Source organism: Vulpes vulpes, chromosome 3, assembly GCF_048418805.1.
Source record: "Vulpes vulpes isolate BD-2025 chromosome 3, VulVul3, whole genome shotgun sequence".
Taxonomy (NCBI): Eukaryota; Metazoa; Chordata; class Mammalia; order Carnivora; family Canidae; genus Vulpes; species Vulpes vulpes.
The window spans coordinates 41,200,697-41,225,929 of NC_132782.1; the positions used below are offsets into that span (position 1 = coordinate 41,200,697).

Below are 25,233 nucleotides of genomic sequence, written 5' to 3' on the forward strand. Positions count from 1 at the left end.
TAGGCCTTTAAGCTAAAATCTCCTAAAATCACACATTGTCACCTACATCCAGGACTTCCAGCAAAGAAGCAAACAGGCATTGGTAGTGATCAACACGCCTCTCCATAATGAGACAAATTGGCATCTATTATAGCTGGGGCTTTAGAACCATACTGAGCCAGTCTGAACATTCTAACCTGCAGGTGGTAGTAGGATCTTGGAAATTTAGGTTTCCTCACTGAAGCTGGGTTTCCTCATTAGAAAATCAAGAAAGGAATGGTGCCTGGCGTACGATTGATTCTGTGTAAACAGCTGTACTTTTCTCCCAAGGCCACCTGAGCTCACCTCCGCCAAAGCACTCACCACCAAATACTCTAACCACCTGACTCCTCCCTCCACTTACTCATCTTCGTATCCTAGTGCCTGGTGTTAGGTGCCATTGTTTGGAGATTAATACGTCATCAACACTTGAATAGGAATGGAATAGCTTTTTTCAAAAGAAATAGATACCGCTGTGGAGAATATGCAAAGCAATGGAGCAATATAATTAATGTTAATGTGACAACATGAAACTCATTTATTTATTCAACAATTTATTCAACAACAGTATTTATTAGCAACTACTGCCTGCTAGGTACTTTTCCAAATGCGGGGCATACAGCAATAAACAAAATGGACAAAATGCCCTACCTTAATGGAGTCTACATCCTAATGCAGGAAATGGATAATAAATAAATGACATCAGCAAAATATGTAATATATGAGATCATTGTAAGTGGTATGGAAAACACGGAATAAGAACGGGGGAGAAGAAAGGTCAAGATCTTGGAAAGCTTCACGGAGAAAATGACATTTGAGCAAAGACCTGATGAGGGAGGGAGCGGTATGTATGTCTAGGGGAAAAACATCCTAGGCAGAAAGAATACCCCCCGAAGCCATGGGGCAAAATTCCTTGCAAGAGTGTGTAGAGTAGGGTAAACATGTTAGAGAGTTCAGAGAAATAGGCTGTGGGAGCGGGTGGGTGCTTGATCACATAAGGCTTGGTGGGCCACAGTAAAGACACTGGCTTTTCTCTCAGTGAGGTGGGAGTCAAGAAAAGGTTTTGAGCACAGAATTAACACTATCTGACTTATATTTTAACAGATTCACTCCAGGGACACGGTGGAAAAAAAGGGCAAGGATATAAATAGGGCGTCCAGTTGGGAGGCTACATTAATAGCTCAGCTAGGATATGATAATGGTTTGGACTAGGGTAACTACAGTGAAGGTGGCAAGTAGATGTCAAAGTCTAGGTACATTTCGAAAGTAGAGCTCACAGGTTTGGATCTAATGTGCAAACTAGAGAGGAGTCTACGCACTTTGAAAGGCAAAGAATGAGTTTAATGAACAATGAGTTATACAGGGTTCTGAAATTAAAATGCAGGTGGCAACTTCCGAGGAATGAAGAATGACTACTGGCTAGGACCTAAATGGGCAAAACATAGCAATCACTTTTGAAAAATAACCTTTTGCCCACAGCTTAAAAAAAAAAAAAAAAAAACATGGAAGTATAAAGTGGAGGGTATATTCAATAGTGTGATGTCCCCACTTCCCTGAGGCTGGATGTTAAGAAGATATTCATACTTAGATGAAGAACAAGTATCAAAGGTGCTGAGGAGTGAAGGAGTCAAAGAATCAGGGTGTGAAGGGGACAACTGGAAGAGGGGATGATCCCAATCAATCAAAGAAATGGAAATCCAGAGTTCCCTATGGTTGCTGGACACAATACCCTGCGGTAGTAAGGGCAGGAAAAAACAATAAGCAAATGCAAAATGTCCTCATCCTTGGAAGGAAACCAATGACAGGACTTTGGAAGCAAAAAGGATCTTATATTGTTTTTAAGAGAATCTCAGGGAAGCTGGTGTCCATACCTATTCGCCCGCTCCACCAACCCTAAACCCCAGCATACAGCATTCCAGAGTGGGAGATGAAAAGCAAAATTGCGTGTAATCAAATCTTCAAAAGTCCTCATAAGGTGACATACACACACACACACACACACACAGTGTATCTCTCCATTTATATATGGAGAAAAAAAGCAAAAGCAAGAGAGACACAGAGAACCTACTTATTCTGTGACCATGGGAAAACAGTTAACTTCTCATTAAAAGAAGAAGAAAAAAAAAAGTAAACTTTGAAAAGAGCTATAATCACATCAAAGGAACCCCCCTCTTCCCCAGCATTTTTGTTGCTTTGTGTCTAGGGGAATGAGATAGTGAAGACAGGCTTTTAAATGTGAATGAATGAGTGAAACGTGACATCACACACTCACAACTCAAAAACAAAACAAAACAAAACAAAAATCAAGTTTCCTTTATTTAATGACAGTAGATGAAAAAGACTATATTCCTTCCTTTCCCAAATGGAAGAAACACACACACACACACACACACACAGTGTTGTAATCCCCAGGGCCTAAAATATACTAATTTTCAAAATTTGATAACCCAGTTCCCATAGCAACCATAAATCAGTTGTTTGAAGGACACATAGGGAGGATATTCTGGCTGGAAACAACATTCTTTGACCACTGAGAAAAATGAAACCAGAGCCAAATCATAGTAACCCAAGATAGGCTTGTTTTAAAGGTCCCAAGCTTCTTCTCTCCGGCAGTATTAACGCTGAAGCAGACAGGACAGCCGCAGGCCCAGGAACCCTTGGATTCCGCGGGGAGAGCAGCAGGCGGGAGGCGCCCCCCGCCGCGCCCCCGATTGCCTATGGATCAGGCTGCGCCCAGCCTCAGCAGAGAGCCCGCACCAGGCCTTGGCTGTGCTCTTCCGGGCAACCCCATTTCCTAACGTCCAGCGCGTTGCATTTTCACGGAATCTTTCATCTCTTTCAGAATTTCAGAATTCAAACGTGTATCCACAGAACTGCATTTCCGCGCACTTCTCTTGAAATTTGTTGCCAGAAGCCTTTCAGGTAAGATTCAAGTCTCCCCTGATTTGCTGGGGGGCTACTCTACTAAGGCATGCGAATGCCTCTTGCTATGTGACCTTAAGCAGAATAGGGGAAACGTGGAGCATCTGTTAGTATTCACAAACTGGTAATAAAATTTAATAGACTAAATCAGCTCTAAAGCTGCTAGAAAAACAGCCTCTATGACTTAGCAGGTATCCTTTGGCCAGCCACAAGCACCACTCTGGAGTTCCTTCTGTGTAAGCCTAAAATGTACCCAATTAATTGGATTGAAAAGAGCATTTATCCAAGGAAACTTAGAGTTCGATCTACTTTTTGTAAACACTCCCTTCTAACTAACAGCCCTTGACACAAAAGCATTGAGTTCTCTCTTAGGTGCTGTGTACCTTTTGGTGTCTCCTTCATTGACTTCCCCGCTCCTGTCCTCTAAAATTTCTCCCTTTGGTTGATGGAGGGAGCTAGGTGGGGGCTGAGCTCAATGGGTGATGGGCATTCAGGAGGGCACCTGTTATGCTGAGCCCTGGGTGTTCTATGTAAGTGGTGAACCACTAAATTCTATTCTAAATTCTACTCCAATATTACACTATATGTTGACTAACTAGAATTTAAATGAAAATTTGGGGGGGGGAGAAAAATGACCTGATACATAAATATAAAAAATGTATGAATAAAACAGATTAGAGATTTTTAAAAAGTTAAAAGTAAAATTTCTCCCTTTGGGGGCACCTAGCTGGCTGGGTCGGTGGAGCATGCAACTGTTGATCTCGGGGTTGTAGGTTCCAGCCCCACTTGGGGTATAGAAATTACTTAACAAGGTAAAAATCTTTAAATAAATAAATAAATAAATAAAATGTCTTCCTTTGTAAATTCAGTTTATTTTCATCACTTTATGGAGATCCTTCTCAAATGAGTACCCTTCCAGGACCTTCCAAGGAATTGTTTAGTCCAGCAGCTGTTCTTTAGCAAATGGGTCTCTTCTTCCTCCCACTCATTCCTCCATTTCTGTTTCCAGGCCAGTGGTCTCAACAACTGGCAACTTCCCAAAGGACTGTCCTGATTCTAGTTCCTCTCCTGCCCTCCCTGTATCCAAATCCATCTTATTTATGGGCCTCAGATCAGAGTTGTTTCCCTCATATCCCATTTTCATCCCCACCTAGTTGGAGGGACAGCACTCTCCATATTCCGGCCTAAGCAAACCTCTTTCAGGTCCTGGAAAGCACCAGACTCATGACTCTACAGCCCCCTCACATGCTGTTTCCTCTACTTAGAAAATTCTTCTGCCCTGTTTCCTGCACCTGGCTACGGCCAACCTATCTATCTTCCAGCTACGTCTTACCATCACTTCCCCCAGGAAGAGGCCCTGACCTCCCTGCAGAGTTGTGGACCTCTACTCGCCCGATGGAAGTATGACTGTTGAACTGCTGGTCTTTCTCTCTGAAACGAAAGTTCTTTTGGGCAGGCACCTTTCCTCTCCCAACTCCATGGTAATTCCAGCCTAGAGCATATTGTCTGGTAGGTGCTCAAGGAATATTTTTGAGTGAATGAAACAAATATGTTTTCTGTTATCTTACTTCCGTGTTCTTTCCAATACTCTGCTCTCTCTATGAAAGAACGGACTCAAATAAGAGGTGATATCAACAGCCACACAGGGAATAGCTTGGTTGGCGTCACAGCAGAGTAGGCAACTGTGTAGGGGGTTCGCCTCACTCAGGAGGCTCGCGGACTCCGGTCTGATCTGCTGAAGACACTGAAACGTCCCCACATACTTCAGGCCAACACCATGCCTGGCCTCTCACCCAGGGGTCCTGCCATCCCTAACTCAGACCAATATTCTCAGGAGAGTGGACTGGCCACAGGAGGCAATGTCGCTCCCAGAGCCTCACGTCACACTCAGCCAGAGTACAGGATGGAAGAGTCGTGGCCACCTCCCTTTATCCACAGCCTTGAGAGTTCACTCAGCTCCTGGCTCAGTGCCACACACAGAATATCCTGAGGGAAATGTGATGAATAAATGAGGAGCTCTTTTTTTGTAATTTATTTATTCATGATAGACAGAGAGAGAGAGAGAGAGAGAGAGAGACAGAGGGAGAGGCAGGCGCCACGCCCGGAGCCCGACGCGGGACTCGATCCCGGGACTCCAGGATCACGCCCTGGGCCAAAGGCAGGTGCTGAACCGCTGAGCCACGCAGGGATCCCCTAGGAGCTCTTTTAATTCAAAGCTCAGCTGTCTGCCCTGCACTAGCTAGTCTTCCCGCACTAACATAAAATGCTTCAGATTCACCCTTTCTTCACAACAACCACAAACACTCCCTCCAACTGACCTCTCCCTCCAACCATCATCCTAACTCCGATTTCAACCAAGCTATCAAAGTAGTTTCCACCTGCTTACTCCACCTTAACCTGATGGTCATCCCTCAGACCACTGGATGAGGATCAGAGTCCCACCCCACCAATGCCACCAGCAAAGTCTTATAAAAACAACAACAACAACAACAACAACAAAAGGACACTTCCCAGCACTTACTCGGCTTGTCTTTCCTATAATGTTTAATACAACTCACTTTCCTTCTGGCACACTTTAATTCTTACGACTCCTCTCATAGACTTCTCCTCTACCCTTTTGACAACACCTATTCTGCATTCTTCACTGTAAAAAAAAAAAAGTGAAATTTGTTTGGCCAAATCTCCTTTAAGCGTTATAATATTATAGTAAAGCTAAATCCATTCCATTTTTACTAAGAACCAGTCCTATTATGTATACTTTAATATATTAACTCATTTTATGATTCACAATCTGTCTACAACTCAAATAAATATCATCTTTATAGTATGGGTGAGAAAACTGAGGGACAGAGAGAATAAGTAACTTGCCCCAGTACCTGAGAGAACTAGGATTTGAACCTAAACAGCAGAGCCCACACCCTTACTACTAGTCTGTGCTCATCCTTTAAAGGGTGGTAGTCCTCAAGGAGCTCTCTGAATCTACAATTACTACCTGCATGATCCTACCCTTCCCTGGTTTCATACTTATACTCCCAGACAACCCCAATCTGTTGTACTAGTCCACAGCTCAAGATCTCTCAGCGCAAGATCCACACATCCAACTGCCAGCAAACACATCCAAACAAACACCTCACCTTTGACCTTCCCTAGCAGTGTGCTTGATTTAGAGCATTCTTCACTTGCAGAAGACATCACCTAGCACGCAGTCTCCTAGCCTGAAGATAATGATGCCATCCTTTGCCACCCACTGCCTCGCCTCCCACACCTCCCAATCAGCAAGTTCATCAGTTTAACAACTTCGTCTCCAACACCTTAGTTCAGATGCTGATCGTTCCTGAGCACAACTTTCAGCCTCTTCACACAGCTGCCAGAGTGATTTCTCAAAACCACAGCTGCTCTCGTATCTCCACTGATGATATTTCCAATGGCTCCTCATCCCTTCAGGATAAAATTCCAACTCCTGAGCACAGCGCACAATACCTTCCTGATAGGTCATGGCTACTTTTTCAAGTAGCTTTCTGTCCTAACCTCTAGTCCTCGAATCTGTATACATGTGGTCCCTCATCTTGAAACATACTCCATCACCCTTCACCCCCTTGCCACTCCCCTATCGTCTTTGGCTCACTTTCAGTCTGTTTCTCCACTCAAGTGACTATGTCCAAAATAGCCTTTCCTGCCCAATAGCCCCCTACATCCACTTGTCCCCTGTTACCCACCATACCCACCATAGAATCACCTTCTTATTTGATTTCTTATCATTAAACTGGACTTCTCTGAATACAGAGGGCACACCTTAGACCTCCTTGTATTAAATAAGCATTTAACACAGGACTCACAAGAAGTAGGTGCTCAATAAATCTTTGTCAGATGAAATAGCAAATGGAAACACAGCTTTTAGAAGCTGGTTTTGCCCCTCCTTCTGAATTAAGTAGGCAGATGGAGACAAAGCTAACTGCATTTGAAGTGAAAGAAGCAGATGGCTTTAAATCACATCAACTCCAGCCAGGGAATGTATACTCTTTTCCTTTCAAAACATCCTTAAATTATCACTTTCATTATTGATCCCTTCTTCTTTACAAAAAAGATAAAATAAAAAGAAAGAAAAACAGGTCACTTTAACATGTTTAAATAGAGGACTAATGACAGCTCTACGGAGTGAAGATAACTGAAGTAGAATATCTCCTCACTGATACAAGCATCATTAAGAAAGAAATTGATTCACATAACATAATTTTCTAGGTAAATATGTATTTGTCCTTAAAGCACCAAATAAAGGGGTGTTTTTAATCGTTTCTGGAAGAGAATCATTCTCAAATATACACGTCTCTACTTTTAGAATCAAAGAATATTTCAAAATACATTCGTATCATAGTAAGTAAATATGATTTTTAAAAGTAAGCATAGTCCCATTTTGTTAAAACAGAAACATATATATTCACATTTATATTTACATTTGTGTTTATATTATTTAGCTCTTCCAAAATGTTAACAGTGGGTATCTCTGGTTGTGAAATTATGACAGATTTTTATTTTGTTGTTTCATCTGTATATTCTAATCTTTTCACAATAAAATGCATAAATTATATAACAGAAATAGAAATTTGCAAACAAAATAGTACTATATTGAATTTAAGATTTTGTTGACAAGATAAATTATCACAATCAAGTTCCATATTCACCCATTGGTACAATATTTGGAAGCTCTTAAAGTTAACAAGAGCCTTAACAAACTAATTCAAAATCTAATGCTTTTAGAATTCTTGAGCGTATAGTCTAGATTTTTCAGGCCTTCTCATTTAATCTACAGCCATACTTCGTTTTGCTGTCAATTCCTGCTTCTAGAAGTTTCCTTTTCCTCTTTTCAAATATGTTATTTGTAAATTTGCTAAAGTCATTTGAAAAGCAGAGTGATTTCTTTCTTGAGACCCTGAAGTGTAAAGTCTGAGCTTTTTTGAACACAGACTTTGTGGCATCTGTTTGCACTTTGTATTTACTATAATAGTTAAGAGTATGTTTAGGCTTTGGAATGTACTTCGACTTCTAGCTTCACAGCAACTAGATATGAGACCCTGGACAAACTACTCAACTTTTCTGAGCCTCAGTTTTCTCATCTACAAGAAGGGAGACCAATAACAACTGTATATATGTTTGTTATGAACACAAATAAGAATGAGGTAAAGTGCTCCACAGAGAGTTGAAAACAATAGCAAGTACTTGTGTTTAGGTACGTTATTTATTTTACTATTATTAGTGTTAGGTATATTATTTATGCTACTATTATTGTTCACTTCCTAATTCTCAATTATTTTCCAGGTATATAAGCTTCCAGATTGAGCTCTAGGGAAGCAAAATATTTCTATGTATAAGCAACTGGTTACAGAAATGAGTCACCTAAAAGCCAAATCAGGCTACTCTCATCCTGAGAAGTAGGAAAAGAGGTGTTAAACCTGTTAAAGAGTTAGCAATTTACAGTACATATAATGTACAGTAAATAAAACACAAGACTAACTGAATCACTAACTTCAAATCTGAAGAAGCCATATTTATGGCAACTTGTTCTTCAAAATGCTTATGTCAGTTGCTTCAGAGGTCACAAGACTGGAGCTCATGTGATAAGGTTAGCTCTCCCCCCCTGTTCTGGAATGCTTCCAGAGCCTTTAAACAGAGGATATTGACTTCATATATATTTTTTTGACCATCGCTGGAATAAATAATAGCAACCTAGATATAGAATACATGTTGACAAACCTTTACTAAAATACAAATGAACCAAAAAGGTTCTTATTAGAAATGAAGTTTGGTGGCCTCAATAATGGTCTTACAAAGTTGTTGTCAGGAAGCTCTGGTCAGTTATAAATTTTTTTTTTTTTTTTTAATTTTTATTTTATTTATGATAGTCATACAGAGAGAAAGAGAGAGAGGCAGAGACACAGGCAGAGGGAGAAACAGGCTCCATGCACCGGGAGCCCGACGTGGGATTCGATCCCGGGTCTCCAGGATCGCGCCCTGGGCCAAAGGCAGGCGCCAAACCGCTGCGCCACCCAGGGATCCCATCTGGTCAGTTATATATTACAGGTCAGAAAACTATTTCTAAAGCAAATAAAATTGTTTCAACCATTTTTCTAAGAAAAATAGTAATAGACGTACATTACAGAGAAGTTGGCAAAAACTAAGACTATAGATGAGAGAATAAAACTTACCCATAATTCACCACCAAGAGATAAACACTATTAAAACATTTTGATGTATTTTCCTCCTTTTGTGCTTATTATCTTTATACTTATACATTTATATATAAAATCATGCTGTTATAGGCATTTGTATCCTGCTTCTTTTTTGACTTATTATAATGTAAGCATTTTATAGAGCATTAAAATTCTTTGTAAACATCGTTTTTAATAGCTGCATAAATGCTCCATTGTAAAGATATGCCATAATTTACCTAAGTGTTTCCTCATTGTTGGACATTTAGACTATCCCCCCCCCCTTTTTTTTTTTTTTGCTAACACAGAAATTTTAAAGATGATTTTCAAGAGAAAACAAGTTTTATCTCGTAGGCAAATGAAGTACACAATGAAACAGACAGTGATGCTATGTTAGTGTAATAGATTCACTGCTAGCCTCAGGTTCAATCAGAATAGGCATTTATCTTTCCTTCAAGCAATAATTCATTTTAATTCAAACTTTCCATTCCTAGCTGCTTTCTCACAAATATGTTTTCCATCTCACACAATTGCAAAGAGTCAGCCATAAAGCTCACTTTTTGACAGGTGGCATTTAATTTGTCTGTAGGTCAAAAGCCCTACTATCTCTTGTTGCCACGCTGAACAGAAGCAGGAAGCCTCACTTAACAATCCTGCCCATGTGTAATCCTCCTCCTTTGTGAGAATATTTACCTCCTCTTCAAGCTCAATTCTTGGCTCCTCTGTCAAATGTAAAAGTGTCTTCCTTGGGCTTCTGGGTACTTCAGAATTAACTTTTCTTCCCAGGCCCTTAGGCTCCCTTGAAATGTGTGTCTCCATGGGGATCAGAACTCCATATCAAGAGACTCCATCCCACCTTTAGAGGATCCCTATTTCCTTTACAATAGGCCTCTTTCCTGCTATACTATAAAGTCACGCCAGAAATCTAAATGCCCCACCTATGCCTCCAGATGAAGAGCTTAAACCTTGAGATAATTGAAGTAGTCACAGCAAGAAGCAAAGCCTTGGGGAGGCCATTAATAATGCAACATGTGGTCATGCAGATTGCAGGTACAAAAGAGAATATTATAAGCATATTTAATACGAAATACAAGAACTACAGCAGAGTGAGTTAGGAATTTCAGTTGATTCTCCTGAGAAACTAATCACTTACCAGTCTAAACAGCTACAGATTGATCACAAATGCAATCTAAAAAATATAACAACTTGTTGGGGTCAAAATGCAGATTTCACAAAACAAAATAAAATGTATGAAAAATAGGAAAGTTTGTGAATCAGAAGAGAGCAAAAGACTTCAAAGTCGACTTCTATTAATATTGAATCTGGTACTGGGGTATCTAACAGACTGATCCTAACCAGACCACCTTACCCTTCAAAAGACTATATACCTTCAGGAATTAAACATCATAAAAAGTATGAAGACCAAAGAAGTTTTATCCTTCCTGCACAGAGAATGGAATGGGAATGAATAAAATATCTAAACTGTAGAAAATGCGCTTTTCTTCCTTTATCACTATTCCTAAATAATGTTTTTTCAATATTGGAAGCACAGTACAATCGCACAACTGAACACAATTGGTGTTCAGATGAAATAATACAGAAAGCCCTTGCCATGTTGCCTGGCATGAAGTTCCTGTTCAATGGATGTCAACTGATTCTTTTCTTCTATAAAGAAGAAATGGGGTTAAGAGGATAACAACAGAACTTGTTTCATGTATTACCCTAGTGACTCATCTAGTGCATATTTCCTGATTATTAGGATGGGAAGTTATATGTACATATATTTTTGACAGGGTATGTCATAAAATGGTGGGATTTAAGATCTTAAAAAATCCACTTAATGATACAGCTTTTTTTTTTTTTTTTTTTTTTTTTTTGGCAGGGGCATGGAGGACACAAGAAGCTAAATCTTCCTTACTTTACACCAGCCAACATCCAGAGTTTAAACAAACAAAAATTGGTAGGCACTCCGTTGCTTAAAAACAAAATTTGCCTTATTAAAAAAGAAATCCATACAAATAAGCAAACTTTTAGAAGTTTAAATAACCCTTTGAAATTCAGTATGTTCTTCAAATATCATATTTGCAAATACAGGTTTGAAGTATTTGAATGCCGAGGGGCCAAATTGTTTTAGAGTTCAGAATTTTTCACATTTTAGAAAGGCAATATGATGCATATATGCCCAGAACTGTCTCAAGAGTCACATCCTAATCAAATACATGAATATTTCTTCAGGGAAACTTAAGGATTTTCATACTGAATAAAATAAATAAAGTCCATAATTAGACTCCTGTCTGCTCTGTGAGTTATGCCACCAAATTAGCCTGTGACAAATAACAGCAACAGAACAGTACCTGCCACTGTTTAGAGATTTTTTTTAATTTCAGACTTATGAATAAGGAATTATGAAACTTTTTTTTGATATGAACACACACTATCAGGTAAACCTGTCTACTGTGTAAATTTAAGAAGGATAAATAATTAGGTGATAAAAAGGACAGGTTATATGCTGATATCATCTAGACAAAACACCGCCTCGAATAGAAAGAACTTTTATGAAAATTACAAGACAAAAAAGAATTGGTGAAACCAAAGTATTCACCCCTTAAAACAAAAGGGTTTCAAGAGCCTCTAGTATAGAGCTGGCCTGTAAAAGCACTGTTTTGGCATAAGATGCCTTCAGACCTATTCTGATCATTATTTCCTGCCACTAACCAAAATCTGTCTATGACTCTAAAGCCACACTTTGGCGGAGGCAAAGAGAAAAGAGAGTACTTGGAAGTCGAACACACGGGGAGGGCAAAGCCCAGCAAAGGCCCTTCCAGAAACTGACAACCACACAAATATAGTTCACCTCACTCTTCAAGTTTATAAATATACAGAAATCACATGGTAAAAAGAATAAGTGAACACATGCTCCCAGTTATTACTGTTTTTGTATAACCTACATCCTATTACGACTGCCAAATCTCAGGATTAAGAATAGATCCTTAACACCCCAAATACCAATTTATAGTAACATGATCTTGAGAATTCCTGGCTTTTGTAAGGTTTTTGAGTCATTTTGATGTTCGTCTTTACCTTTTTCCAATCTCAAGTTTTCCCACAGAAAACTAAATATTTTCTGTCTACCAGCAAATGGGAGGGTTTATTATCAACCAGAAATATTCTTTAGATTAAAAGGATCCTTTAACTGTATTTTATCAGAGAGAGCTTAGCAGAGACGAGAGCCAAACAGAAAACTGTTGTATTGGGAAGAAAGTTCCCTACATTTAAGGGCTGAATGTTAAATAATTGTATCTAACAAGTCACATTAGGAACATATTTTAAGGCTGGTGGATCCTTGAAGCATATGTATCTTCTGAAACATATACCAAAGTTTTAACAAATGAGAAACTAGAGATCACAGAGGTTACTCCCAGCTAATTTTTGGCACAAACAGAACAAGAACTCCCAATAGTTGGAAATAATTTAAGTTTGGATATATTTTTTATTGGGGGCAGGAGTACAAGATAGGGGGCAAACAAACATGGGTTGAAAGCAAGTTATCGGTGTCTAGTTTTATTTCAACAATTATTGGCTTCATACTTTGACCTCAATGAGAGTAAAAACTAGCTGTAAAGAATTAACACAACTAAATAAATGTCGGCAGAAAATGTTCAACAGGACCTTGGGAGACCCTAAGATTCAGATGACGGAAAAGAGGGGGAGAGTTTTCAGGGGAGATTGAAATGAGACGATGCAACAATATACCTGGGAGGACACTTAGCTGCTACAAAGAATCTCCCAACTGTTCCCTGAGCCAAAAATATATTTAGAGGCTTTACAAGCATCACTGGGTCATTAGCCTATGGACTCCCTGGTCCCTTAAATTTTAATGAACCTGAGCCCTTTAAAGGTGGCACCGAGATCAACTTGAGCTGTGAAACAATTAAAATGTTAATGGGGTTTCTACTGTAAATAGATTTATGAAAGAAGGAGAATGCTGACTGAGTTGTTTCCTGGCCCCGACTTGTTACTGTCGATTGAATTCAAGCAAGATGTGCTTTACAAGAGATGTAGACATACCTTTTAATGGCTGCTACCCACTGTGTTTCCTATTTCAAAATTCATTTCAGTATTGCATATAACATGCCTAAAGCCCAATACAAACACTATTCTGTTATCACATAATTGGCCAGTGTGTATTGCTGTGTCTTGAGTTTCTACTTGTTTTATTTTACATGTGGTATACCAGTGCATTGAAAGGAAACTCATGTTCATTTTTGCTCATCCCAATTCAGAGAGAGTTCAAAAGTTCAAAAGATAAGAAGTGGTTCTCAGCATGAGTAAACCGTGAAATGCATTGGAAAATAAATTTTTGATGTCAAGATACATTCCCAGTTTATTCATGCTGAGAATAGTATTTTTTTTTTAATCTTTTGGAGTTTATAAGCTGGGATAGCCAAAATTTAAATTCCACCCTAAATAATGAAGCTGTACAATTTACTATTATTTTATTGTCACATACTTTTAACTATAAACAAAAGCCTTTCCGCTATAACAAAAATTTGGAAGTACTGCAAATGAACATTAGTACTCTGAGCTCTGCAAAGGAAAACCATTCAGAATTAGATTGCCTTTCTCCTGGTCACTACACTAAACCATAAAAATAGTTTTCTTAATAATTCAGAAAACCAAAAATGTAAATCTCCTGGTGTTCCCTCTTCCTTCAAGAGCCAAATCCACGAAAGTCCAGAATCACTGTCAATTCTTAATTAACCGTGTCGGTGAGAAGAAACTTTAAACACCACTGAAAACTGTCCACTGAAGACTGACCAAAAAAACACTTCCCAAATCAAAAGTTGACAAGCCACATCATTTATACCCAAGGACCTGACTTACAAAAAGCTGATTGGAAAATGCTTTTACTAATTCTGAACACGTCCCCATCATTATCATATGGTTATCAAATAGATTTCTTTAAAGAAACTAGAGATCTCCAGATACCTAAGTCAAACACAAATGTCAGTTAAGATTGCTGAGACTGACAGACATGCAATTAATTCTATCTGAGGGACCTAGAATTAATTGTGAAATAGATGACTTTTGTGCTGGGTCTTAGAGATTAGCCTGGAAGAAAAGAAGGAGGCAGAAAGTTCACTGAGAACAAAGGTCACATGGCAGGAATGTGTGGAGTGCATTTGGGGACCCTGGGATGTCTCCTGGTGAAGTAGAGCTGCAGGTGCATGGACGCAAGGGTGGCAATACCAGTTAAGGGTAGTGAATAACATTTCCGGAAGGTGCTGTCCCCTTCCAACAGCCTCCAAGGCCTTGCCATACTGTGCTCTATTCCTGCAATGAATGTTCTTCTGCTCCCAATCCTCACTTTCAAATGCCACCATGTTCATGAAGCTTTTCATGATTCCTTGTCATGAATTTGGCTTATTACTTTTTAATTATAGTAATATTTTGGTCTAAGTCCTTTACAACGCTTAATTATCCACAACAAAGAAGTACTTGACCATAAGCTCCTCGGAAGTGGAGGCTTTATTTTACCCATCTTTACACTCCCTGTAGAAAACGCCTTGATGATTGTGAACTGATCTTAAATTGTGGCCCATCTGTGATCAACTCTGCTGGAGTAGTGCTGTCCCCTGTCCTTTCTGGCCATTAGAATAATGAGGCTGAGGATGATGGCAGATACATAGTAAATATCTAGTCATGCAAAAATGCAGACTGCCAATACACGTAGCCACTCTATAGACATCTCCACTTCTTGTCACTGTCACTTCTTGTCATTAAGAGTGATACCTGCTAGAGTTAACTTCTCAACTAGAACAAGGTTCTTTCATCAGGTAGATCTAGATAACTCTAAGTCAATTTTTTTTCAGTAATGACATCTTTCTACTTGCCAAGTTCCTGTTTAACTTTCGGGAAGCCTTCCATAGCATCTACCCCCCCCCTCTCTCTCTCTCTCCTCTCAGGCAGTTTCTTAATCTCTTCCATGGGTCCTTCTTTATCTGTTCTCCTCTCATTAAAATTTGACAGGTTTCCCGGCAACCCCGGTGGCTCAGTGATTTAGTGCCACCTGCAGCCCGGAGTGTGATACTGGAGACCGGGGATCGAGTCCCACGTCGGGCTCCCTGCATGGAGCCTGCTTCTTCCTCTGCCTGTGTCTCTGCCCTTCTCTCTCTGAATAAATAATTTTTAAAAATAATAAGAAAAATAAAATTCGACAGGTTTCCTTCTTCATAAGCTTGTCTCCTCACTTTTATACATACTTGTGTTTTTCTGCTTCAGCATCCAAGTGTAGTTCTAACCCAGAAGGCTCTTCTGGCCTCAGACCCTTGCACGGAGCTTCTCCAGAACATCTCCATCTGAGGTTCCACAAGCCCATAGGGCTTACATGGTCACTGCTGAACTCACCCTCCTTCTGCGTGTCTGATTTTCTCCATTACCCAGCCACCCTAGAGTCTTCTGTCCCCTTGACTTCCACTCATTCATCAGCTCTTCTTGCGATTAATCTTTCAAATCTGTCCCTTCTTTTTATCACCACCAGTATTTCCTTTGTTGAATAGTCTCATGTTACTTCTCCGTCTACTATTGAAAGAACCCTCTGGCCAGGATCCCTGCCTCTGGCTCCTTCCCTCTTCAGCCCATTCCTCATTCAAAAACACAAATATGATGAGGTTACTTCCCTGCTCTCAATCAGTCACTTCCTGGCTCCTCGCTACTACAATGCAAAGTCCAAAATTCTCATCTTGATACGAAAGACCCTTCCTGAGCTATCCCTTCTCAGCTCCCCTAAGCTCATCTACTACTGAGACCCGCTTTCATATTCTTTCCTCTGGATATATCATTAAGGAAATGGCTTATGATTTTCCTAAAAGAGAGATGGGGCTTCCTTCTGGCATATGCTCTTCTCATCAACGGGAACCCACCACCGCCATCACCACCCTTACCAACTATCTAACCTCTACCTAAAGAATCTGCTTAAGAAAATTAAAATCCTGAAAACTGACACTGAGGACCTAGATTCTTTCTTCCCTCAAGCTAAGTTACTTCTCCCATCTCGGCCAAGCTTGTTTTTTTGTTTATTTATTTATTTATGTAAGTAGGTAGGTAGGTAAGAAGGTAGGTTCTAGTCTGTCTTGTGGTTTCCCTACGAGGTGCTCAAAGATCTATCTTCTCTGCATCCCCAAAGCCAAGCAAAGTACTTGAGACTGAATAAGCATTTGTTGAATGGAAGTAACAAGAAAAGAATCCAGCTACATGTTAAGCAACTGGGTTAGTGATTTGATTTCAGCTTCAGTAGAAAAAAAGACACATATTCGGGATTTAAATATATCCCTTGGATCGGCTCACTAAACCTATGTGTACATCTAGTTCCAGAGTCTTCCTACCTATGGAAAAAGAATGGGAAAATCAAGGGCTGGATTCGACAAAGGAGAACAAAACTAGATGCCTTAGCAAAGCCCACGCACTGAAACTGGGAAGGAAAACGTTAGGAGAGATGGGAGACAATTCTTCAAGGTCTCTTGCATTTCTACATATCTTGTGAAGCTTAGATGGCTTTTGTTCTGGAAGGATGTTTGTATAGCAAATAGCCTTGGAAGATTTAGAGTGTCTCCTGCCAGAGCTGAGCAAAGAGTTGTTTAATGAGCAGGATAATAAAGATGATGTCTCCCTCTAAGGGCAAAAATTGGCCAGGTTTGCTAATAGTCCCCTTATAAGACTAGACATTTTTTTAAGGCCTAGATTCTGCAGCTGTGACATAAATTCCACTGTGTGCACAGTATGCATTGGGGTCATTCTTCATTATCCCTGTGGAATTTGGGAGAAGGGGAAGTAGAAGCAAGGGAAACCAATTCAAACACGAAGCCCATGCTACCTGTTATGACGTGACTAATAAAGTCCTTTGTCTTTGACCCAGGGGTCTCACGTCTTCCTTTAGCAGCTATGAACTGTGGCACACTACCTTGTTACCTTGTAGGTGGAGTAAAATCTTAACTAACTACATAAACTCCCCTGAGCTTCACACTCTCTTCTATGCTATTTCTCCAGAAAACCTTAACTTCCCTTGAATCTCAATTTCCTTTTCATGAAATGTGGTTACTAATATTACCTTCCAGTAGGGCTGTTGTGAGGATTAAAGGAGTTAAAAAATGTAAAGTACTTAAATTGTTCCTGGCATATAAGAAGTTCTATTTAATAATAATATTCTGATGCTTTGAATTTTATTTCATGGATAATCAAAGTTTTATGGAAGGAAATGATACACCTTAGTAGGTTTTTGCTTGGGAAACCAACTCTGATGAAAATTAAATCATATTTATAAAAAAAATAAGGAGCAAGAGAATATAAAAGAGAACACCAACCAAGAGACAACTATAATAGTCTCAGGGTAAAAACAGTATAGCTGGGCTTGAGTGTTGGCAAGAAGAAAGAGAACTAATTCAAGAGATGTTTCATTGCTTGTGTTTATAGGATTTGTCAATTGATGGGAATATAAATATTAACTTATAGTTATCCAGTCAACACATACAAAGGCCTTTTCACAATCCTCTCACCTAAAGCTCATCACATAAGTACAAAGTAAACTGGGAGAAAGGTGACAGATAAAAGATTTCAAACATGAAGGAAGGGGAAGATGAGCAATATTCCCAAGGAGGAGAAAATGCGAGGGAGGCAATGAAGACTAAAGATGATTTATGGATATTTTGAGTCTGAAGCCAATGGAGGTGGTAAACCTATAGCTGAAAATGCAAGTCTGTGATTCCAAAGAGACTGGAGCTACATGTATAGATCTGAGTCTCATCAGAATAGAGGATCTGATAAGAGCCAGTGCAAAGAAAGAGATAAATCAGGTAAAGAGTAAAAAATGGGGAGAGGAATGAAGATAGAAGGTAAAAGAGTACAGGGGCCAACCGAGGAGAACCACAGGTGATACCAATGTACAAATGAAAAAGCATAAGTGAGGAAGTAGAGAAGTAGGAAATAGAAATAGCCAGTAATATCATATACTACAGAAAAATGAGAGTAGGGTGAGTTTTGAAAAGAAGGCAGTCTCTGAGAAGAAATTTTGGCAGAGGAAGCCAGACTGCAGTGGGTTAACTGATCAACAATAAGAAAGAAGCAGCATCAAGAGCTGTTCTTGAGAAACTGAAGATGAAAGAGAGAAGCAAGGTCAAGACGGATCTGCAAACAGATACAGACATATGATAAACACGAAATAGAGAAATAGAGACGTAGAAAGGGACACTTGGATACATTGAGAAGAAAAGGGAAAAGCAAACAGAAAAGAAAGCGTTGGCAATGAAATAGAGAAATGATAGAAAAAGAATTTAAGAATGGGATCTGGAACGTACAGGGAAGGTATCTTGAAAAAAGAAACATATTCCTATGAGACATAGAAGAAAGAAGCAAAAATATAGGAAAAATACATTTTGAGACCAACAACAGGGAGCCTGACAAAATTCATAGAACATAATGTCAACTTCATCAGCAAAAGGGTAGAACGAAGTTGACTGCTAAAACTCCAAGGCAGAGCTGAGGTTTTGGTCTGCTTGGAGAAGTAAGAGAAAGACTTAGCTACTGTTGAATATAGGTAAGCAGATTCAGACCAAAGTAGGAGGACCAGGGAGGCTGGTAAAGTGAGAGCCAAGGAACGAGGGGTCAAGGGCTGAGGGACCACCATGGAGAACAGCGATTAGGGACAGAGCTCTCGAGTGAGACGGAATGGGTCCAAGGCCCATCCCACCATTTCGCAGCTATGAAACTTCAGGCAAGTTACTTAACCTCTCTCTACCTCAATTCCTCACCTGAAAAGTGGAGATGATAGTTATCTACATCATGATGGCTGTTAGGACTTGATACATTAATAAATAGAAAATGCTGAAAATAATGCCTTGTCCACAGAGAGTACACACAGACTTCTCTGGTACACTTTATGCTCATTTGGCCTGGCTGATCTCACAAGAAAGAAAAATATTTTTGGACTAATTTACAGTAATGAGTAAGTGACAGACCACAGGCCATGCTTAAGTTCTTTGTAAATTTTAAAAGTGAACTGTTAATAGCCCCAGACAACTCTAGTCAGCTCAATTTCGGACGTGATCATGAGAAAATTAAAAAAATAAATATATAAACCAGAACCAAAACAAAATAAAGCAAATTCCATTATGTTGTGCTACATAGATGACTTTGTCAATTCCCCTTCATGATTTTGGATTATTATAGCTTCCTGCCTTTGTCTACTTCTAAATTTAGTGATTTCTCAAAAATCTAAATCTCTGCACTCTGACCACAAGTTTCTTTTTTTTTTTTTAAAGATTTTATTTATTTATTATTGAGAGATAGAGAGAGGCAGAGACACAGGCAGAGGGAGAAGCAGGCCCCATGCAGGGAGCCCGACGTGGGACTTGATCCCGAGTCCCCAGGATCATACCCTGGGCCCAAGGCAGGCACCAAACCGCTGAGCCACCGGGGCTGCCCGGACCACAAGTTTCTGTATCAACTACAGAAGCCTGAGGTAAAATATAGTTCCCCATAGGTGTGTTGGGGGTGGGAGGAAGATGGATAAACAGTATCACAGAAGGCATATTTTGGATTCGTGTGTCAAACTGCCCACGTCAGATACTGGTGTTAGGAAATGATCACAGGATGCCCTAAACAATTTAGGAGACTGCTGAGTCACAAAGTGGCCACACCTTTTTGAAATTTCCCCCAAATGCCAGAGGAATCCAAGTATCTCTAGTTCCAGGAGCTTAAGCTACTGGATCTGCCCTTATGCACTTCTGCTTGCTTGATACCTACAACACTTCCAAGTTCACTACTTTTAATCACGTTGCATACAATAATTATGCAAGTGTTTACAAGACAGCATCACAAAGGATAAATTTTAATAGAGTGTCTTACCGCCAGTCATTTTCCTTTGATGTCTCAAAGATCTGGAGTAGAGTTTATTTCCTCCTATTTAATCCTTTAGAAAACATTTGCAGAGTCCCATTAACATAAGTAAACTCTTCAATATCCCTTTATCAAAATGCCATCACCAGACAACTCTCCAATTCATAATGCACTTGCCAAGGATTTCTCCATTCCACAATTCCCAGTTTAAGCCCTGCCCATCATTTAATACTTAAACACCAGACAGCCATGCGAGAGCAGCATTTCTTATGAAAAGTCTCAGTGAGGAAAGAAATCAGATCTTCTTTGTGAGGACCTATCTTACCCATTTTTTGACACTTAACACCCCAGGCCCTCTCCATACCCAGCACCAAAGTACCAATGGAACCTTGTACCTTTTACAACAATAAAAACAGTCCCACTTTGGGGGGGGGGGGGGGGGGCGTTAAAGTTTCTCAATACTCATGAGCCCCACTCCTGCTGAAAACCCCTGGCAGATTTTTGAAAAAAAATCAAAAAAAGTTGTTTTTGAAAAACAACTTCAAAAAAATTCAGATACTGGGCCTGGGTGTTCTGAAACGGAGCATATCTACTAAGAACTCCAACGCTGGAATTCAAACTACCTTGACCCAAATCTTGTGAATTTTCGGAGTGTGAATTTAACCTGTGTCTCTTTCTTCATCGTAAAATGGAGGTGACAATAGTGCCTACCTTGTAGGACTATTTCCAGAATAAAGTGAAATCATACATGTAAAGTACCTGAAAAAAATTGTCAGACATTTAAATAAGAATTCAAACAGATTAATTATAACCTGTGATTCTCAACGTTTCTTTACATGGTAGGTCCTTAGGGACCTCTCTGTGGAATACCGACTTTATAAACCTGCCCATCTTTACTTCTCCAAGGTTTCCTACATATGATAATACAAGGTCATCAAACAGTTCAGATATCCTTAGAGTTGGGGCATCCACTTGTCATACATCTTTTGTTCCAATAACAAAGTTTCCTTTGGAAATGAGCTCACTTGTGGAAGCATGTACCATAAATACAATGCATTAAGTTTAGGCTGGCCATTATTTAGCTGCACAATCATTTCCCCTTTTCAGCTGCCACCCCAGCTCCAAAATCTGCTCAAGTACAAGATCAGCTACATAAAAGTTTTGCCTGTGTTAATGACCTATAAGTGCCAGTCAGTAAGATGATGCATTCTCATTAGTGGTCCTCTCCTCATTAGAAGCCTGTTCTCACTGATAATGGACCTCAGAGGTCAATAAAAAAATCTCAGGAAGATTTCTCCTTAATTTAATAGATGGACAGGTACATGGAAGCCATGTGCTATACACGACTGCCTTCCACATGCCCGTAACAATCGCAAAGGCCTCTGCAGAACCCTACTTCTAAATCCCAACATGGTTCCTCCTGAAGAAACCCCCAACTCTAATACCAGGGAAGACTAAAGTACAAATTTGATCGGTCTTTCCCATCTAGATTTCAGAAGATACTAAGTCAGCAGAGTAATCTCAAAAATCCACAGAAAGAGCATCTCTATCAAACACCCCAAAATTCATCTTGGTTTTAATATCTTATCTCATGTCACCTACTAAATAAATGAGCTTCAATAGCAGTGTCCTTTAAAAAAAAAAAAAATGCAATGTCATCCTTCCAGCCTCTTCCACAAAAGTGTCAATATTGAAACATGGGGTAAAACATAAAACAGTTAAGCAATGTAAAAAGTCACATAGCATTTCTATTGTTTCTCAGGCCCTACAAAGGGATTGCTCGGTCTCCTGTCACACGGATGACTCTGCGGCTACCTAATATGCTAACCTGGAACTTTAATAGCGGCACTTTAAAGGGAAAAGCAAAGCTAGCTGGCAAGCTTGTCACCTAGAAAGCAGTCCCCAAGAAGGGAGGCCTTGTGGAGTCACAAGGTATCCAAGGAAAGATGTGTTTTCTGGGATACCCTGGAGAGGCCAAGCCTAAATCAACCTTCTCTTCAAAATAAACAAGACCCGTTTCATCCACGCAGGAGGAATCACCTCCCCAGAAACTCCTTGCACTTCTGCCCAATACGTATCTACAAACTAGAAAACAAGGTGCTCAGCTAAGCCACCCACACCTTGCCCATGTCTCGAGATTCACAGTCAGGGACATCTGCAGTAACCAGGTAGCAAATTTAACCTCAAGTGAGAAGGAAGACACAAGGGAATGCAAAGGGAACCCCCACCCCACCCCACCCCCCGCGCCAAAATCGGATTTTTCTTACACGAGACCGTAAAGCCCCCAGAAAAACCGAGAGGTTGGCTCTATGCCCTTATCTACATCATTTTGCTCTTGCAAAATAGTCCCGTTAAGGGAAATCACAGATGAAGCAAAGCAGCAGCGGAGCAGCAAAGATGGCAAAACGTTCAAAATACCCCGGGGTCCGTGCAAGACGGCTCCAGGGCGGGGGCGGCGCGGGTCGGTCCGGCTGCGCCCTCCCCCTCCCCCCCCCCTCCGGGCGCCCGGGCGATGCTCCCCGCGGCGCTGCACGATTCCGCGGGAACTTCTCCAGCCGCAGAAGCCTCCGGGGCCGGGCGGCGAGCAAGGCCTGCGGGTGCCCGCGCCCCGCCCCCCCCCCCCCCCCCCCGCCTCTCCGCGAACCTGTGGCACCGCGCTCCTCCCGCCTCACACCCGCTTCTCCAAAGATACAAGAAAAAATGTACACGAAGTCGCTGGTCTCCGAAAGAACGTGTCGAAAACTGGCTGCTCGGCAGGATTTCGTCGAAACCGCGTCCCAAAGTGGAAAGTTGTCCTGAGCCAATTACTCGGGAATTAACTGAAAGCGCACGCACGCGCGCACCGCCGAGGCCGGGGGGGGGGGGGGGGGGCACCCGCCGGGAGGTGCGAGGCGCGGGCGGACCCCCAGCCCCTGCCCCCTCCCTCCCTCCCTCCGTCCTTCCCTCCATCCCCCTCCTCCCTCCGGCCGTCCTTCCCCGAGGGCGCATCCCGCACCCGGTGGCCCGCAGCCCCGGCCCCCCTCCCTCCGACTCCTCCCTCCCCTCCCGCCCCTCCCCTCCCCCCCCTCCATCCCTCTGTCCCTCTGTCCCCACCGTCCCCTCCCTCCCCTCCCCTCCCTCTCCTCCATCCCTCCGTCCCTCCGTCCCCTCCATCCCTCCGTCCCTCCGTCCCCTCCATCCCTCTGTCCCTCGCTCCCGTCCCTCCGTCCGTCCCTCCCCTCCCCTCCATCCCTCTGTCCCTCCGTCCCCTCCATCCCTCTATCCCTCCGTCCCCTCCCCTCCCTCTCCTCCATCCCTCCGTCCCTCCCTCCCCTCCATCCCTCTGTCCCTCCGTCCCCTCTATCCCTCCGTCCGTCCCCTCCCCTCCATCCCTCTGTCCCTCGCTCCCGTCCCTCCGTCCGTCCCTCCCGTCCCTCCGTCCGTCCCTCCCCTCCCTCCCCTCCCCTCCATCCCTCTGTCCCCCCGTCCCCTCCATCCCTCCGTCCCTCCCTCCCCTCCATCCCTCTGTCCCTCGCTCCTGTCCCTCCGTCCCTCCGTCCGTCCCTCCGTCCCTCCCCTCCCGCCCCTCCGTCCCTCCGTCCCTCCGTCCGTCCGTCCCCGAGGGAGCGGGCCGGGGCCGGGCGGGGCGGGGCGGGGCGGCGGCGCGGGGCCCCGGCTCCCCCTCCGCGTCCCGGCCGCGGCGCCACTCACCGGCCGAGCGGAGCTGCAGGGCTGCGGGCGGCGGCTCGGGGACCCCGGCGGCGCGCCCCGCGCACAAGTTGGGCTCGCGGGGCAGAAGTTGGCGCGCGGGGCCGGCGGGGCGCGGGGCGCCGAGGGGCGGGCGGCGGCGAGCGCGGGAGCGGGAGGGGAGCGGGAGGGGAGCGGCGTCCGAGCCCCCGAGCCCCCGAGGCGCCGCGGCCGCCGAGCTGCGCCCCTGCTCCGCCGGGAGCCCCGGAGCCCGGCGAGCCGCGCGGCCCCGCAGCCCCCGCAGCCTCGGTGCCATGGAAACGCGCTCGCCGCCCGCCCGCCCCGGCCCCTGCCGAGCGCTTAAAGCGACAGCCGCGCCGCCAGCGCCCGCCGGGCCCGCCGCGGGGACCCCCGCCCCGCCCCCGCCCCGCCCCCGCCCCCGAGCCGCGGCGGGGGCTGCATGCCCGGGGGCCGACACCCAGGGGGCGAGCCCCGCGCCCCCCCGCCCCCGCGCCCCCGCCCGCCCCCCCCCGCGCCGACCAGGCCCCGCGGCTCCCGGCGCCCGACCTGCTCCCGACCTGCCCCCGCCCAGCCCGCCGCGGCGCCTCCTCCCCGGCTCCGCCTGCTCCCGCCGGGCCCGGGGACCGGGGCTCCGCTCCTCACCCGACAGCCCGGACCCGCCGCACCGCGCTCCTTGCTCCCAGGGGGTGACCCCCCCCCCCGTTCCTTGGGGCCGGAGGTGCCGGGAGGAGCCGGCCCCTCACTCACCCCCCCCCGGACGCCCCGCGCGCTCCGCGGCCGCTGGGCCTGCGCCCGAGGCCCCAAGCTCCGGAGTCGGCCTCGCGGACGTCCGAGCCGGCGGCGCCTCGTGCCCCCCGACGTGGGCAGCCCGGCCCCTGTAGGACGCCGCTCGCTCTGCAGCCGGACAACTTTTTTTTTTTTTCCTCCCGTCCCTAAACTTACCAAAGTGGCTCTCCAAGGACTCATCCATAGTCCGATACTGAAAGTGGTGACGTCTGATTTCCTCAGTCCTAGGAGCCCTAAAACGATCCCCCAAACGGTCTTTTGGGCTCCCTTTTGCCCTTCACATTTGAATTAACCATCTGGCCTCGTTTCAGTATTCTGAGCCTTTGTTCTCTCTTTTCTTTCTGCTTTTTCTGCAACTAAAGAAGCAATTGGGCATTTGAAGGAGGGACTGAGGAGCAAACTTGTGGAGTTTCTCTGAAAAAATGAGGGTGAGATGGAGCCATCCCACTGCTGAAATATTTACCCTTCTACCATGCTGCCTTCCTTGATTCATACCCACCTGCAGTGTCTCCTATTGCTCTCACACAGAGCTACATATTTGGGGTTTTTTACTGAGGCCTAACAAAGTGAAAAATCATAAATGTAAGACAGAACAAGATACGATCTCTTTCAACAAATGTCTTTAAGAACAGAATTTTAGTCATTTGCATGGAAATCCTTCTTGGAAATTCCTTACTTCATCAAAGAGGGATTCGTTCTTCGTTTTCTGAACACCAGTTATACATGA

General features: G+C 43.2%; 1 protein-coding gene and 1 long non-coding RNA gene across 2 annotated transcripts in view; one reads left to right on the forward strand and one right to left on the reverse strand.

Moving 5' to 3' along the window:
* The window catches only part of LOC112926655 (uncharacterized), a 473,369-nt gene extending 448,679 nt beyond the window's left edge, over positions 1-24,690 (reverse strand). The window contains exons 1-2 of the mRNA XM_072751264.1: positions 24,468-24,690; positions 23,724-24,155 (exon numbers count right to left, since the gene is read on the reverse strand). Coding sequence (XP_072607365.1) covers positions 23,724-24,155; positions 24,468-24,690 — 655 coding nt within the window. The remainder of the gene's footprint in view (positions 1-23,723; positions 24,156-24,467) is intronic.
* LOC140598210 (uncharacterized) lies at positions 4,253-13,311 on the forward strand. The gene is made up of 2 exons (XR_012000379.1): positions 4,253-4,449; positions 11,026-13,311. It is a non-coding gene; the product is annotated as an uncharacterized lncRNA (long non-coding RNA).
* Positions 24,691-25,233: the final 543 nt, after the last annotated feature.